General features: G+C 39.8%; 1 protein-coding gene across 33 annotated transcripts in view; it reads left to right on the top strand.

Annotated features, from left to right (window-relative positions):
• EPB41L2 (erythrocyte membrane protein band 4.1 like 2) overlaps positions 1–17,880 on the top strand; it is a 211,015-nt gene that overhangs the window by 118,228 nt on the left and 74,907 nt on the right. For all 33 annotated transcript variants that reach the window (XM_024996998.2, XM_024996997.2, XM_024996995.2 and 30 more), the window contains exon 4: positions 6,087–6,191. In XM_024996998.2, coding sequence (XP_024852766.1) covers positions 6,087–6,191 — 105 coding nt within the window. The remainder of the gene's footprint in view (positions 1–6,086; positions 6,192–17,880) is intronic.

Here is a 17,880-nt window from a genome sequence, read left to right as displayed (position 1 = left end):
AGTGTAAGAAGAGATATAAAGCAAAAGCACGCTTCAGATAGCAAGAAGAAATAACAACGACTGATGTCCTAGGGAAGGAATGTGTAAAGACTGCAAAACCCCAGTCTCCTTTTGGATAAAGGTGGTGCATGGCTGGCTCTTAAGAGAAAGGAGCACATTGGTTTTTCTGCCGACGTCATTCCTTTAGTTCCCAAGAAGTATTTGGAAGTGCTCTAATTACTAAGGAAGAGTCAAATACAATGTAGAAAATTGTACATTGTGAAAATAAAATGTAGGTCTGTGGCTGTTCTAGAATCTAGTTGGCAGTGTGTGTCTAGCTTAGTTCCTTGAATATCTATGGGTTGGTAGTCCATGAGCTCTAGAGCCAGGAGCTTGCATAAGACTGAGAGCCAGAAGACCTGCTTCTAGACTCAACTCTGCCAGCTTAAGTGCCAAGCCATTGCCCCCAAAGTATCTTTTGGCCTATAAGTGAGCTGAGTTACTCAATGAAGCGCTGCTATTGGAGACACTGGAGTGAGTGAGACACACTATTACTTAAAGAACCCAGTCTTCAGAAGTAATAAGTATCAAAAGAAGTAGAACTAAAGAGTAAGTACCATAGGTGTGAAAGTACTTAAAGGAGAAAGATAAATATTAGAAGATTGGAATAGGCTTCGTGGAGGAGAATTTGGAGCTTTGTCTTAGAGGTAGGGTTTTACATTTGGAAATTAAGGTAGAAAAGAAATTCAGAGCTTGCCTTGGCAAGTTAACTGCCCTTTTTATGTGGGACTGGCAGCACCTGCCCATAGTTACTACAACTAATGAACCAGCCACATATACTAGTATCTTAATGCACATTGTAAAGCAAAATATCTGTGTATTCCGCTTGGTTGAAAAATGTGTTTGTAGTCCCTTCATGCACCATAATTCAAGTTGTTTATAGAAAAATCAAAACAATGATAATATGGGAAAACTGCCTTACTGGATACAAATGTAGAGTACTAATGTTTATGGACATCACACATAGGAATTCCGTTCTTTAAAAGAAATTCAGGAAATCAGACTGAAAATGTTAGATCAGTTAAACTCTCTATAACCTCAGTTTTCTGATTGTGAAGTGAGATTGAGTGTAGTAATGGAAAGCTTTTTATAATGATATTTAAAATTGGTTATTATTTTAGAATAGTTCAAAAAGTTTCTGTGCTTTCAGCTGCCTTTTAATGCATTCACACAATGTGCCAACATTTTATTAAGTATTTCAGTACATTTAACTTTTTGATCCCCACCATAAGGTGACTCACGACATGCCTGAGGTTACACACCAGTTAGGAGGCAGGGCTGGTGTTCAGATCCGTGTCCCGTTCTGCTCTGGCAGTGATGCTGTTACTAGCCTGTTGTTGACATTGAGGATTCACATGAATGGTGATACATGCCAGAATCTAGGAGGGGAGAAGGAACAATCTCACTTTGCATGCCCCCCACACAATTTTTTTTTTTGGTTACACACGTGGCATGTGGGATCTTAGTTGCCTGGACCAGGGATCAAACCCTTGCCCCCTGCAATGGAAGCATGGATTCCTAACCATTCCTGGACCTCCTGGGAATCCCACCCTCAACATTTTTATGTACTTGTATTATGAAGTGTATCTTGATTCCTCTTCTCCAAATGATGAGGATTATTACTTAAGGAGTGAGTTGTGAACAGCATGAAGGCAAAAAAGAAGTGGTGAGCCACTGGGTCGTGTTGCTGTCAGAGCACACTCAGGCAAGTTTGATTACAGATTAATATTTATGAAATGTAATAACTTGGTACAGTAAAAATGTATCATTTACTATGTCTCTGATAATTTGGTATGCTTTCTTTATGAGATTAGAAGAAATATGCTAATTTGTTTGCCTTTTTAAATTAGGTTCCAAGGCAGATCAGTTTTAGGTGTTTTAAGAGTAACTTCTTGAGTTTTCTATTACAGTTTTCTTTCTCTACTCCTTATTCTCCAGCTCCTGTTTCTTCTTCTCTTGTCTTGATGGCTTTGTAGTATCTATTTTTTTTTAAATACATATAAAAATCTTTGAATGTTGATGTGTATAAATAATTAATGGAATAAAGTGATTGTAGGTTAATGGGTTTTATTTTATCTGACTAGAGATCCATTGGGTTTCCTTAGTTTGAGAGTTTTAGCATTTATCATCCATTACTCTGTTAATATTGCCTCTTTCTTATTTTACTGTCTTCATCTAGAATTCTGGGAAGGTATATATAGAATAGATCCCCTCTTCTAGCTTACAGGTCTGAAATTCTTTCATAGTCTTTATCTGTCTTTGCTTCATTTTGGTTAGTTTTTTCAGATCTGTCTTCCACCTTTTAACTGTATCAAACCATGCCCATTTGGATTATAATTTAATTATTCTAGTTTTATTGCTAAGTATTCTAATTGGTTCTTTTCAGAAGTTCTGCTTTTTGATAGTTATTTTTTCCTTGGTATTTTAAAATATTTATTTCTTTAAACACATAAAAATGCTAATTTTGTGTTCTGTACTTGATAATTCCATTGTCTGCTGCTGCTGCTAAGTCGATTTAGTCATGTCTGACTCTGTGCGACCCCATAGACGGCAGCCCACCAGGCTCCCCCGTCCCTGGGATTCTCCAGGCAAGAACACTGGAGTGGGTTGCCATTTCCTTCTCCAATGCATGAAAGTGAAAAGTGAAAACTTTTCCATTGTCTACTGTCTCTGAATTTCTGACTGATGTCATATCTAATGCTCAATAATAGTAGCTGGTTTCCTTATGTGTCTTTAATCTTTTTGATTATACTTGTTGGGATTTTATCTGTGAGAATCATTTATTTTCCATTTCCTTAAGAATCATTTCAGATGCCACAAACATGGTGAGGTTACAATATTTCTCAGCCGCTTTTACTCATTCCATTCTTGGTGCTTCTCCCATGCACTTTTGTATATGCATCTTTCAGCACATGCCTCTTGGCTTTGTTGCTTTTTTGTCTTCCCAACCAGTTAAGTTCCTTGAGGGTGGAGATGCTGAATGAAAGCTTAAGTAATACTTGTGTGCAATTAAGATCTTATCGAGCATTTAAAATATCTATTTCCTGGAGACGGGAAGGAGAGAATCGTGGAGAAGCAATCTGAGCATCTAGAAGATATTTTGGTGCTTGTTGGTTTGGGCTAATGAAAGACAGTTGGGAATAGAATTCATCTGCGATTGAGTGAGGCACTTGGTTTGGCACTTTAATATACACCATCTTCCTGGGTTTATTTGACCCTCACAGTGAGCTGTGAGAGAGCTACTATCTCATCTTACAGTTAAGGAGACAAAGTGGTTCATCCATTGTTAGACTTGTCCGATAATAGTAAAGTGCTTACAGAAAGTTGAATGAGGGAGGGACTGGGTCTGACTCCAACCCCCGTGTGAATGCCTCCCTGTGCTGCCCAGTGTGCCAGCACCAGACTGTGGCAATGAGCTTTGTGGATACTTTGCTCTTAATCTTTTAGGGGAATTCTGTCCATGAGAGCATGTTTCTATTTTTGAAATGGAAGGCAGTGAGAAAGTATGATTTATTAATAAAAATTGATGGTAAGGCAATGTTGGAATGTGGTTTTCTCTTTGAACTGAGGTATGTGTTACTATTTATAGACGTCAGTTGTCTTAACTATCCTTTTTACCCTAATTTCAAATAACATTCCAACCAAATAAAATAGTATGAATCTCCTTTGAGGCTGTCACATTTCACCGTGATTTTTTAGGGCTAATCCGTTTCAGTAGTTAGCTTATTTGAAAGGAGTTGTCATTCTGCCAGAGGTTTCCTGGAGGTAACACCTTTGCTTGGAAACTGTATCTGATTACAGGCCGACTGCCTATATAAGCACCCATTGAGTTCTTAGTGTCTTTCTATGAAATCTTCTGTGACCTAATTTATACCTCCTTATAAGTGCATAGTGTGTGATGAACAAGTAGACAGATGTGGCGAGAGCTGTAACAGTTTTCTCCCTTTGCTACCTTAGATAAGAACACTTCCTAATTATAAAGTAGTCACTGGAATTATTAGTACAACTGTGGTCAGTCACTGTGAGCCTGAGTGGTAGCTGTCACTACATTTAAAATAAGTATGTCACATAGAGTATGCTGTATTATTGTATTTTCATTTGATTCAACAAGCATCTATTATGCTGGGCAATCTTCTACTCTCTAGAGACTGAACAATATTGTTGAAATTAATGTCAGAGGAATTGAATTCTATCTTAGATTATTGATTACCTTTAAAATATTTTTTGCTATTGTTTGCAACCAAATCTCATATCTATTCCAGGCACTTATGAAGAGATAATGGATTTTACTGCACATTTAAGAAAGTAACTATCATGATATGAGTCACCTTCTCCTTGTAAAGTCAATTAAAATACCTCCAAACTCAGAGTCTTAATTATATAGATTAATAATTGCTTGCAGATAATGAAATTCAGAAACTTTCATTTTAGAAGCTTAATGCTAATTTTCATGTAAGTGAAATTAGTTATTTTTCATGTTTAAAAACTCTCCAGCTTTTAATAAGAGCCAATATTGACTAAGCCCTCACTATCCACACACTGTTCTGAGCTCTCATCATGTGTTATAAGTCATTTAGCACTTAACCACATCCTGTATGGTAGATTCCATTATCATTTAATAGATGTACAAATTAAGGCAAATAGAACTTAAGTGTCTTGTCCCTGGTCACATAGATTATAAATAGTGAAAAGGCATTTAGAACTTTGGAATTTGGAATCTGGAGCCCAGTACTCTCATTTATTACACTATATCTGTGTGTACTTTAAATGTGTGGACATATAAACACTTATCTGTTTCATGTATACTTTATCATTGTTTGAATCTGTAGCGAGGTGGATAGCACATTGCTTGTAATGTTGAAATCACGTAATCTGTGTGGCTTTTCTCCCTCTTCCCTCTACTATTTAATGTAATTCTTTTCCTAAAAAAGAAGTGTTTAATTATAAAAATTTGATAATAAAGGTTGTAGATTCTCCTTCACAAGTGTTTCAGGCATGGATTTCTTACCTCTGCTTCCATAAATAGAGGAGAGAAACACACACTTGAATCAAGTTTCTGTGAAGACTTTATCTTTTGAAAACCCTTATCAGAGTTGTCCTGATTTGAAATTGAAATGTCTTTTATATCTTACTCCATTTTTAAAGATGTCTGTGTGGCAAGCATTCATTTTCACACTCTGGATGAACTAACTAGTAGACATTTCGATAATGTGAGGCATTTGTCTCGAGGATGAACATGTCTATCTTCTGGCTTGTTCCTTTCTCACTTGTAGTCCAGGGATGGTTTATATCCATGCAGGGGAAGGAGTGTGTGTGTGACTCAGCTCTGCACTTGGTGGTTCCCAGGGCTGTGCCTTTTAATTGGAGTCACCACTTTGTTTTGACATCGATTAAATAGTGAAATTTTCTTCTGAAGCTGTCATAGGCTTTTATATATCTTGATAGTAAATTAAATCCTTGGAGGCAGCTGATTTACTGTCTCAGTTTCATTCTCTTTTATTTTTAGGATTTGTTCTAAGGAGTGAATGCCATATTATCCTCCAGAAAAAGTGTAACTTTGTATTGAAAAACATAATTTCTACTCTACAGATACTTGGGAATAAAAACCAAACTTAAGTGGTGATGGGATGATTCGGGTTAGGGTACACGGAGCTTAATGATTTTCCTGGGGAGAGAGTGCATGAGCCACTTTGAGGAACTGAGGGAGGCAGGTTGGACATACTTTTGTACTCTTTTAAAAACAAATAAGTGAACTCTTTAAGAATTTTACTTTTTTTAGTTTTTGAAATATTAACACGGAGTAGCAGTAAAGCCTAGACCATCTGGCTAATCATGCTTTCGTTTTAGAACTTAATGTTTTGTGTGGGAGTGGGGAGTTTAAAATGAAAAAGTTATGAATCATTTTTGGGTATTGTTTTAATAGAGGATTGGAAAATAAATATCATATTAATTTATGCTAGATAATTTTTCTGATATGATGTCCTTTATTTATAGCACTCATGGACCTTTAGTGCTTGAAAAGTAAGGATGTTATTCTTTTTCCTCAGAAACGTGCAAAGGGGCAAGTATTATTTGACAAAGTGTGTGAACATCTCAATCTCTTGGAAAAGGACTACTTTGGACTTGTGTTTCAGGAGAACCCTGAGCAGAAAGTAAGTGAAGTTATCTTAAGTTTGTTTATATTGTGTTAAAAAAAAAATCTGTGTGTTTCTCTTAACTGGTGTAAAATTTAGTTTTCAGATAACTTATTTTATGTTTTTATTGTGACAGTTTATATTCATTGTGGTGGTGGTTTAGTTGCTAAGTTGTGTCTGACTCTTGAGATCCCATGGACTGTAGCCTGTCAGAGTCCTCTGTCCATGGGATTCTCCAGGCAAGAATACTAGAGTGGGTTGCCACTTCCTTCTCTAGGCGATCTTCCCGACCCAGGAATTGAACCCTGGTCTCCTGCATTGCAGGCAGATGATTTACCAACTGAGCTATGAGGGAATCCCCAGTGTTCATTGCAGGAATTTGGAAATGTTGAAAACTTTTGTTTTCATGTATAACTTTTTGCTGTTGTGGGTATGTATGCTTTTCCACTTGTATTTTAAACAGAATGGAATGTCTTATCCAACATGAATTATTAGAAACTGAAAGAACTGGTTTTAAAATTTTTATTTTGAATTTTTAGCTCTTGAATTCACCTGTATTCTAGGAGTTAAGCTTGCCAAAAAGCAGGGAAGGAGGCATATTGGAAGAATTATCAGGTGTCCATGGGGGTTCGGAGAAGGCAATGGCACCCCACTCCAGTACTTTTGCCTGGAAAATCCCATGGATGGAGGAGCCTGGTAGGCTGCAGTCCATGGGGTCGCTAAGAGTCGGACACGACTGAGCGACTTCACTTTCACTTTTCACTTTCATGCATTGGAGAAGGAAATGTCAACCCACTCCAGTGTTCTTGCCTGGAGAATCCCAGGGACGGGGGAGCCCGGTGGCTGCCGTCTATGGGGTCGCACAGAGACGGACACGACTGAAGTGACTTAGCATAGCATAGCATAGCATGGGGATTCACCAGGCAAGATACTGGAGTGGGTTGCCATGTCCTTCTCCAGGGGATCTTCCCAACCGAGGGATTGAATCCAGGTCTCCCACATTCCAGGCAGATTCTTTACTGTCTGATCGACCAGGGGCGCCCAAAAAGCAGGGAAAGAGGAATATTGGAAGAAATATCAGGAATACCCATCTACACTTGTCTGGAGGTTCAGGAGAGCGTTGGCCTTGCTGAATAGATTAGTGATTGTGTAGGGATGAAGGTGTTCCTTACCCTGTTGTGTGGGTTATTGGGAGCAAAACAGAACGAGGAGTCCAGCTTGACTCAAGTGGTAGAGTGATTGATGGATTAATTGATTTGGGCTGTACCAGGGTAGATTTGTGATCAGTTTATTGTCTGTCTGTAATTTTGTTGCACTTCTGTTTTTCTAGCACGCTGTTTCTGAACCTTTTTATCATAGGATGATGATATAAATGGGTTTATTCTCACTGTGTGCTTAAGTTGTCTGTGCCATTTGATTTAGTAAATTAATTAAACAACCCACAATAGCCTGCTTTTTATATGTACAAATGGCAAGAAAAAAAAATAATACAAACTTTTCTCAGTTACTCTCATATTTTCCCATGGAGTCAGAGGGAAATGTTTTAATACACTCTTTTAAGTTGTTTTCTGGAGGTATGCAAATTAAACTGACAAAAGATGACTTTTATTCATGTGAGTAAGTGGGAGTTCACAGAAAACTGTGACTGCAGGAAGTGGTTAGGGCATCTTAACAGAGGAAAGAGGTAGGAGAAGGCACTTATGGAAAATGAGTGACTTTTGGGAAAGATGAGGGCCCTGTGGGAGAACAGGTGGGAGACAGGCTAGTTTTGTGCCAGTGTCTGTCTAGCTGAGGGCTTCTCCTCTCAGTTATAAGAGTCAGTCTTCCCTGGTTGGAAGGAACCTTCCAAGGAAGGGAAGAGATTTATGACAACCTAGTTCTCCTACTTCCAGGTAAAAGGAAGGCCTGTTCATACGTGTCTGCAGCTCAAAGTGGTGTTTATCCACCATGGTGCGTTCTGGACCCTGTCCATGGTGACTTGAATTGGACATAGACGTCCAGGGTGTAAGAATCGAACTGCAGGTCGGAAGGGAGTGGAGTTTGCCAGAGCCCACTGTCCTCTGAGTAGAGGTGACTTGGTATATCTGGAGAAGGAAATGGCAACCCACTCCAGTATTCTTGCCTGGGAAATCCCATTGACAAAGGAGCCTGGCGGGCTACCATCCATGGGGTTGCAAAGAATTGCACATGACTGAGGGACTAAACGACAACAACAAGGTCTTAGTTGTAGCAGTTGCTGATGCTGCTGCTAAGTCACTTCAGTTGTGTCCGACTCTGTGCGACCCCATAGACAGCAGCCCACCAGGCTCCCCCGTCCCTGGGATTCTCCAGGCAAGAACACTGGAGTGGATTGCCATTTCCTTCTCCAATGCATGAAAGTGAAAAGTGAAAGGGAAGTTGCTCAGTCGTGTCCGACTCTTCGCAACACCGTGGACTGCAGCCCACCAGGCTCCTCCGTCCATGGGATTTTCCAGGCAAGTGTACTTGAGTGGGGTGCCATTACCTTCTGTGAGTTGTAGCAGTTAGGGATCCTTAATTGCTGCATTTGAACTCCTCATTTGCTGGATGAGTGGTCTAGTTCTCTGACCAGGGGTCCAACCCAGGTCCTCTGCATCGGGAGCCTTAGCCACTAGACCACCAGGGAAGTCCCCTGAAGTGGTAGGTTTGATCAGCCAAGATTCTGTGAAGATCTGCCTGATCCCAGAGTGTACTGAGATGGTTTCTGCTCCAGGACTTTCTTGAGACGCTGCTAAGCAGGACCTTCAGAGTGCTGTAATGCTTGATGCTAATTCCAGGGACCTTCAGGGCTTCTGCCATTCCCTAAGCATATTAAAGAAAGAAATATTCACCAGTTCTGGCAATTAACCAGACTTAACCTCTAGCCTTCTGTCTTTGTCATTTTGAGCTTCTCTAACAAAGTGCTGTTAGTTCTAAAAGGTTCCAAAAGGTCTTGTAGGTCTTCATAGAACTGTTCAACCTCAGCTTCTTCAGCGTTACTGGTTGAGGCATAGACTTGGATTACTGTGATATTGAATGGTTTGCCTTGGAAACGAACAGAGATCATTCTGTCATTTTTGAGATTGCATCTAAGTACTGCATTTCGGACTCTTTTGTTGACCATGATAGCTACTCCATTTCTTCTGAGGGATTCCTGCCGCAGTAGTAGATATAATGGTCATCTGAATTAAATTCACCCATTCCAGTCCATTTGAGTTCGCTGATTCCTAGAATGTCAATGTTCCCTCTTGCCATCTCCTGTGTGACCACTTCCAATTTGCCTTGATTCATGGACCTGACATTCCAGGTTCCTATGCAATATTGCTCTTTACAGCATCGGACCTTTCTTCTATCAGCAGTCACATCCACAACTGGGTATTGTTTTTGCTTTGGCTCCATCCCTTCTTTCTTTCTGGAGTTATTTCTCCACTGATCTCCAGTAGCATATTGGGCACCTACTGACATTCCAATCCCAAAGAAAGGCAATGCCAAAGAATGCTCAAACTACTACACAGTTGCACTCATCTCACATACTAGTAAAGTAATGCTCAAAATTCTCCAAGCCAGGCTTCAGCAATATGTGAACCATGAACTTCCAGATGTTCAAGCTGGTTTTAGAAAAGGCAGAGGAACCAGAGATCAAATTGCCAACATCCACTGGATCATGGAAAAAGCAAGAGAGTTCCAGAAAAGCATCTATTTCTGCTTTATTGACTATGCCAAAGCCTTTGACTGTGTGGATCACAAGAAACTGTGGAAAATCCTGAAAGAGATGGGAATACCAGACCACCTGACCTGCCGCTTGAGAAATTTGTATGCAGGTCAGGAAGCAACAGTTAGAACTGGACATGGAAAAACAGACTGGTTCCAGATAGGAAAAGGAGTACGTCAAGGCTGTATATTGTCACCCTGCTTATTTAACTTATGTGCAGAGTACATCATGAGAAACGCTGGACTGGAAGAAGCAAAAGCTCCAATCAAGATTGCCGGGAGAAATCTCAATAACCTCAGATATGCAGATGACACCACCCTTATGGCAGAAAGTGAAGAGGAACTAAAAAGCCTCTTGATGCAAGTGAAAGAGGAGAGTGAAAAAGTTGGCTTAAAGCTCAACATTCAGAAAACGAAGATCATGGCATCTGGTCCCATCACTTCATGGGAAATAGATGGGGAAACAGTGGAAACAGTGTCAGACTTTATTTTGGGGGGCTCCAAAATCACTGCAGATGGTGATTGCAGCCATGAAATTAAAAGACGCTTACTCCTTGGAAGGAAAGTTATGACCAACCTAGATAGCATATTCAAAAGCAGAGACATTACTTTGCCAGCAAAGGTCCGTCTAGTCAAGACTATTGTTTTTCCAGTAGTCAGGTATGGATGTGAGAGTTGGACTGTGATGAAAGCTGGGTGCCGAAGAATTGGTGCTTTTGAAGTGTGGTCTTGGAGAAGACTCTTTGAGAGTCCCTTGGACTACAAGGAGATCCACCCAGTCCATTCTAAAGGAGATCAGCCCTGGGATTTCTTTGGAAGGAATGATGCTGAAGCTGAAACTCCAGTACTTTGGCCACCTCATGCAAAGAGTTGACTCATTGGAAAAGACTCCGATGCTGGGAGGGATTGGGGGCAGGAGGAGAAGGGGACGACAGAGGATGAGATGGCTGGATGGCATCACTGACTCGATGGACGTGAGTCTGAGTGAACTCCGGGAGTTGGTGATGGACAGGGAGGCCTGGCGTGCTGCGATTCATGGGGTCGCAAAGAGTCGGACACGACTGAGCGACTGAACAAATTAACTAACAAAGTGCTGTAGACTGAGTGACTTATAAACAATAGACTTGTGTTTCTCATTGTTTGGGAGCCTGGGAAGCCAAGCAAGGTGCCCACTGATTCAGTATGTGTGTGGTAAGGGACCCTTCCTGGCTCATGGACCTCCTGTGGTATCATTACATGGTGGAACGAGCAGAAAGGCTCTTCAAAGCCTCTTTTATAATGTCGCTAATTGCACTCATGTGGGCTCCACCTTCATGACCTAATCACCCCAAAAGCTTCAACTCCAAATACTGTCATATTGGGGATTAGGTTTCAGCATATGAATTTTGGGGAAGGACACAAGCCTTCAGTGTCTGTCACTCTCCTCATTGTTAAGAAAGTTCTTTTTCTACTTCACTTTCTGAGTATTTTAACTCTGGTGGAGAGGATACTGATGTAGGGTGAAGAGTGAAGGCTGGGTCCAGGGTTATGCCCTAAAGGGAAGCCCTTTGGAATCTGTTAGACGGTGGTATGGGCAGACTCACTGTGATGGTTTTGAGGATGCCCAGAATGCTTGGTCACAGTGTGACCTTTGCAGTACCTCCCAACATCTAATATTCATCTCACAGTCAGTTGGTAGGTGAATATAGACTGTAAGTTTTATTTATCCACAGGCCTTCATTATTTGTATTTATACATCCTGGTAATGAAATGCAGGGTACAAACAGTGGTGATTATATATAAATTGAATTTTCTCAACTTGCTGCATTTTAAATCCTTGATACCTAATTTGTGGTTTAATTCCACATTGAAACTGAAGACAATTAAATTGCATGCCTACCCACTGAATAGTGTGTAAGCGTTCTTATTAGAATTCTGTTTAGAATATTTTTCTTAGAAGTAATACCATATTAGACATTCAACTAAATAAACTAGGTGCTCTTTCAGACTTTAAATTATAAGGTAGTCTTGATAATGTTTCCAACCATGTGCCCTTCTGTTGGCCCTCAAAGCTGTTAGAGAGAAAGTGATGGAAATTTGGCTAGGAGCACTTAATCTTTCTTAAGAAGGAAAACCATCAGTATGTTGTAAAATATGTAGAATAACTTCTTTAGAAACATGATATGCTGTACTAAGACATACAGTATTTCTGCAAAACTAGAGTTGCATGATAAAGAGTGGTATTTAGATAGTAGGAGTCTCTATTTTTTATTTTGCTGACTCTTAATATATGTGCCTGATCCATGTCTTTCTCCTGAATCTCAGACTCATATACTTCACTCTCTACTGGACAGTACACTCATTTGTCTAAAAGCCAACTAGTCTTCTGAACTTCATCTATTCCCTGAAGAGTGGAATAGATTGCTTCCACTTTTTATACCTCTTTTCATTGCTTGTCAGTCAATAAGTTCTGTCTTCTACCTGCTGACATCCTGGTTCTCTTTGTGCAGTGTTCTTGCTTTGGTTTATGCCCCTGTCGTCCCTTGCTTTGAATATTTTATTAGCCTCCAAACTGGTTTAACTGCCCAGTCCCAGACCTCTGTGATCATTCTTCTCCCTACCGCTAGATGGAACTTTCGGGAAATAGCCCATCTTGGCACTCCTTGCGTAAAACCACTTAATGGATGCAATCTAACCCTCTTAGTGTGGTTTACAAAGCTCTTGGTCAAGTGACTGTGGTCTACTTCTCTGTCTTCATTTCTCAGTAACTTCTCACAAAAATTCATATTCAATTCACACCATATTTCTCTCATAAGGGAAGCTTTGCCAGTCCATAGTATATCTGCTTGAACATACTATCCCTTGTATTTGGAATATCCTTCTCATTATTTTTCTTTTTTTGAATCTAAATGTCTATTATTCCTTAAGATCCAGCTTAGGTACCCTACTCTATGAGATTTTTCCTTGGCTGTTTTCCACCCTCATTTTTCCTGGCCCCAACTCAAGGAGAGTTGATAGTTCTATCATCTAGACATTTCAGTTCAGTTCAGTCACTCAGTCGTGTCCGACTCTTTGCGATCTCATGGACTGTAGCATGTCAGGCTTCCCTGTCCATCACCAACTCATCCTCTTTTGTCCCCTTCTCCTCCTGCCTTCAATCTTTCCCAGCAATAGGGTCTTTTCCAGTGAGTCAGTTCTTCACATCAGGTGGCCAAAGTATTGGAGTTTCAGTTTCAGCATCAGTCCTTCCAATGAATATTCAGGACTGATCTCCTTTAGGATGGACTGGTTGGATCTCCTTGCAGTCCAAGGGACTCTCAAGAGTCTTCTCCAACACCACAGTTCAAAAACATCAATTCTTAGGCGCTCAGCTTTCTTTATTGTCCAAATCTCACATCCATACATGACTACTGGGAAAATCATAGCTTTGACTAGTTGGACCTTTGTTTGCTAAAGTAATGTCTCTGTTTTTTAATAAGCTGTCTAGGTTTGTCATAGCTTTCCTTCCAAGGAGCAAGCATCCTTTAATTTCATGGCTGCAGTCACCATTTGCAGTGATTTTGGAGCCCAAAATAATAAAGTCTGTCACTGTTTCCATCATTTCCCCATCTATTTGCCATGAAGTGATGGGACAGGATGCCATGATCTTAGTATTCTGAATGTTGAGTTTTAAGCCTACTTTTTCACTCTCCTCTTTCACTGTAATCAAGAGGCTCTTCAGTTCTTCACTTTCTGTCATAAGGGTGGTGTCATCTGCGTATCTGAGGTTATTGACATTTCTCCTGGCAATCTTGATTCCAGGTAGACATCTAGACATTTAGCACAAATGTCCATCTAGACATTTAGCACACACCTTATTTATCAGTCTTTGTCCCCATTGTTCTAGAAACTGTGTAGCTTCTGTATGTCTCAGTTCAGTTCAGTCTCTCAGTCGTGTCCGACTCTTTGCGACCCCATGAATTGCAGCACGCCAGGCCTCCTTGTCCATCACCAACTCCTGGAGTTCACCCAGACTCACGTCCATCGAGTCAGTGATGCCATCCAGCCATCTCATCCTCTGTCGTCCCCTTCTCCTCCTGCCCCCAATCCCTCCCAGCATCGGAGTCTTTTCCAATGAGTCAACTCTTTGCATGAGGTGGCCAAAGTACTGGAGTTTCAGCTTCAGCATCATTCCTTCCAAAGAAATCCCAGGGCTGATCTCCTTCAGAATGGACTGGTTGGATCTCCTTGCAGTCCAAGGGACTCTCAAGAGTCTTCTCCAACACCACAGTTCAAAAGCATCAATTCCTTGGCGCTCAGCTTTCTTCACAGTCCAACTCTCACATCCATACATGACCACAGGAAAAACCATAGCCTTGACTAGACGGACCTTTGTTGGCAAAGTAATGTCTCTGCTTTTCAATATGCTATCTAAGTTGGTCATACCTGTGTGCCATCTCACACCCATTAAGATGGCCGCTATTAAAAAAAAAACAAAATAGAAAATAACAAGTGTTGGCAAGGAAGGATGGTGAAAAAATTAGAAAACCTGTACACTGGTGATGGACAAGTAATATGGTGCAGCTATTAGGGAAACAGTATAAAGTTTAGTCAAAAAATTATAAATAGGATTGCCAAGTGATCTAGTAATCTCACTTTTGGGTATATATCCCAAAGAATCAAAAGTAGGATCTTGAAGAGGTATTTGTACACCCATGTTCATTTCATCACTACTCACAATAGCCAAGAGGTAGAAGCAGCCCAAATGTTCCTTGATGGATGAATTAGATAAACAAAATGTGGCATGTTCAGAATACAGTGAATGGAATGTTTTTGAGCATTAAAGAAGGAAGTCTTGTTAATCCTGTAACATGGATGAACCTAGAGGATATTACACTGAATGAAATGTTTAGTTACAAAAGACAATTACTGTATTAGTCCCTTGTATGAGGTATTCCCTAGTCAGGCCCATGGAAAAACAGAGTAAAATGGTGGTTACCTGTATTAGAGGGAGGAGATAATGGAAAATTGTTGTTCAGTGGGGATAGAGTTTGTTTTGCAAAATGAAAAAGTTCTAGAATCTGTTGCACAGCAATGTGATATAGTTAGTTCTGCTTATCTGTACAGTAAATGTTGGTTAAGAGGATGAATTTTATGATTTTTTTTTACCACATTAAAAAAAATTACTACCCGTGTGCAAACTAGTATGCATCTGCAACTCTGGCAGTGAATAATTAAGACATAAATTCTGCCTTCACGAATGTCCCCACTTAGTTTCAGTTGAGAAGATTGAGTAATTTGGGTTTTTTTTTTAACTCTGTTAATAAATTTTGACTACTGTTCTATAGGAAGAGTTCAGGTTACTAACAGGGAAGGCTTCCTAGGAGAGGATTATGCTTAGGCAGAGACCTGAAGTTTGAGTGGGCTTTGGCTGGGCCAAGGGACTTAGGAACCACACACATAGGGCCCTGAGTAGGAACAGCTGACCGCTTGCAAAATGAAAAGACATCTCTTGTGGCTAGTGAGGGGAGACCGAGTGTTGATAGGGGTCAGGTTACGCAGGGCCATCTAGGCTGTATATTTATTTATCAAGGCTTGGGAGATCTCCTTTATACTCAGAAAAATGATGGCATTGATAAGCTGATGCAGTGATATGAGACAACCAGTCTTGCCTTTAAATGATCTGAGAGAGTGTGAGCAGGACTGTTCACCCAAAGCACAAAAGGAGCCTCAGTTGAGGTTATGGTAGTTGAAAGTAGACAAGCAAATGATTTAAAAGAGATATGGATTGCTTGCTGTTGACAGTCCAGCTGGGATCGTAAAATTGTGATGGCAGCAGAATATACTGTGCTTCTCTAATTGCTCTCTGGGCGTAATAGTGGAGAAATGGGGTGTTATGTTCACAGTGGTTATGGTAAAAGGGCAAAAGGTTGAGAAAGCTGGAGATCCTGATGCATAGGTAATCAAGCTGATTGATTCATAAGATCAATCATAAGGAAGGAACATAAGCAGAAAGCCCATGAAGCTGAAATGGGCTGATAGGCTGGGAGAAAATGACCAAGGGATAAAAGTTCTAAGTTGAAGGGCAGGTATGGTGAGAATAAATGGGGAGAAGACTTAGGAGAAGAAATGATTGCATCTGAGAATGGAATGATGACTTCTAATGAGGTGGAGAACTGTGTGTGGTGACAAGCCTGAGTGTTCAGCCATGAAAAGGTTTGGCTGAAATCAAAGAGAAGCTAAGGTCATTAAGGCAGGATTAAGGTAAGGTTAAGTTTGGAGGGGTTCTCCATAGGGTTCTCATGGACAAGAAAAGCTGTTAAACCAAGAACTCATAATCTCGTGTTTTTAAGTGTATAGTTTCTCTTCCAAAATGTGGGATGAAAATGCTCACAAAATTAGGCACACACTTTATTATCTAGACCTTAACTATAGAACAGTGGGAGAATAAACAGTGGGGTGTCCTTTCTGAACTACTTTGCAGAAAATGAATGCACACATGTAATTGGCATTGCCAATATTTAATTATTTCATATATAATCTGATTTTCCTATGTAACTTTTGTGTTGTATAATTTTCTTATTCCTTCTTGCTTACATAGCTCAAATCTAGTTCTTAAGACACCTGGGAAAGAGAATCTTTATTTTTCCCAAGATAAATTTGTATCATGTCCTTTTCTTCCCCCACAGAAGCTTATTACTGTTGCACTAACTCACCTCATGCAGTTTCAACAATGAGATGCTACAGGATATAGGAATTTAAACTACTTTTTTTTAATGCTGAATAGTATCTGTGTTTATAGATATTTCAGTCACTTATCATTGTAACATATTATAATAAGAAGGTGAGGTAAAGCTGTGGTTATTTGTATGAACACTTTCCAAGGAGAGGAAAGTCTAATATTTGTTTTAGTGTAGTGCTGTGTGTCTTATGGTTGGAAGCCTTTCACTTCACTCTTGAGTATGAAAATCTATCATTATTAATGTTAGAACCTTTTAATGTCTGCAGAGAACTCATATACACTTTATTGTGGAAAATTTGTTAAAAATATGTGAAATCAAGCAATGTGTTATTCTTTTATACACAGAATCCAAGTCTATATAGTTCTTGTATTCAGGTCTAAATGGAACCATCATTAAGAGTTTTGGATTGTCTTTAAAGGGAAAATACTGCCTTGAGTTTTTGATGTTAGTAGAATCTGGCATCTGGCCCAGGGATTTTATTGTCATTTTGCTTCTAGCTATATTGAAAGGGGAGCTTGTTTGAAGTGTAGCTGATACCCACAGCTACATTTATGAAAATTGATTAATGCATTTCTCTGATAGTCAGACCATTTCCTTCCCCCACCAAAATGAGACCTAAAAACTCTAGTATTAAACTATTTGTCATTTTTAAACTGTTCTTTAATAAAATTCTATATTCAATCCAGATACACCTTATAATACCACAGATAGGAGTTGGAATCACATTCTCCCAGATGCATAGTGAGTATTTCACTGTAGCTTAGAAGGCCTGTGACGTTTCTGCTAACACCTTCATGATGGCAGTGTACTATTAGACTTAATTTAGACAGAGGTATGTACAGTAAAGTAGATCTGCTTCAGTGCTGTATATTCTTAAAGGAAAATGCAGATTTCAGACAAAATTACTCTTTACCATCTGGTGATATGGTGTGTGTTAGGTTAACTTTAATCTCTCTCACTGGCAGAATTGACAAGCACCAGTTTTTAAGGCATGACCAGCCATTTTGAAACACTTCTAACTCTGGGATCTAGGTGTTTCTGTTAGAAAATAAATGAGAATCACTTTATTTAACACTTTGCTGAGACTCAGTGTTGAAAATGTTATAGGGAAATGACAAAGGACTTGGTATTAATAAAAACTGTTCTACAGCCTCAGATTTGTAGTGGATAAGAAAGTAGTAGGGAAAGATTGAAGGCAAAAGGAGAAAGGGGTGTCAGAGGATGAGATGGTTGGATAGCATCACCGACTCAGTGGTCACGAATTTGAGCAAACTCCGGGAGGAAGTGAAGGACAGGGA

This window comes from Bos taurus, chromosome 9 (assembly GCF_002263795.3).
Source record: "Bos taurus isolate L1 Dominette 01449 registration number 42190680 breed Hereford chromosome 9, ARS-UCD2.0, whole genome shotgun sequence".
Taxonomy (NCBI): Eukaryota; Metazoa; Chordata; class Mammalia; order Artiodactyla; family Bovidae; genus Bos; species Bos taurus.
This window is presented reverse-complemented; position numbering and strand designations above follow the sequence as displayed.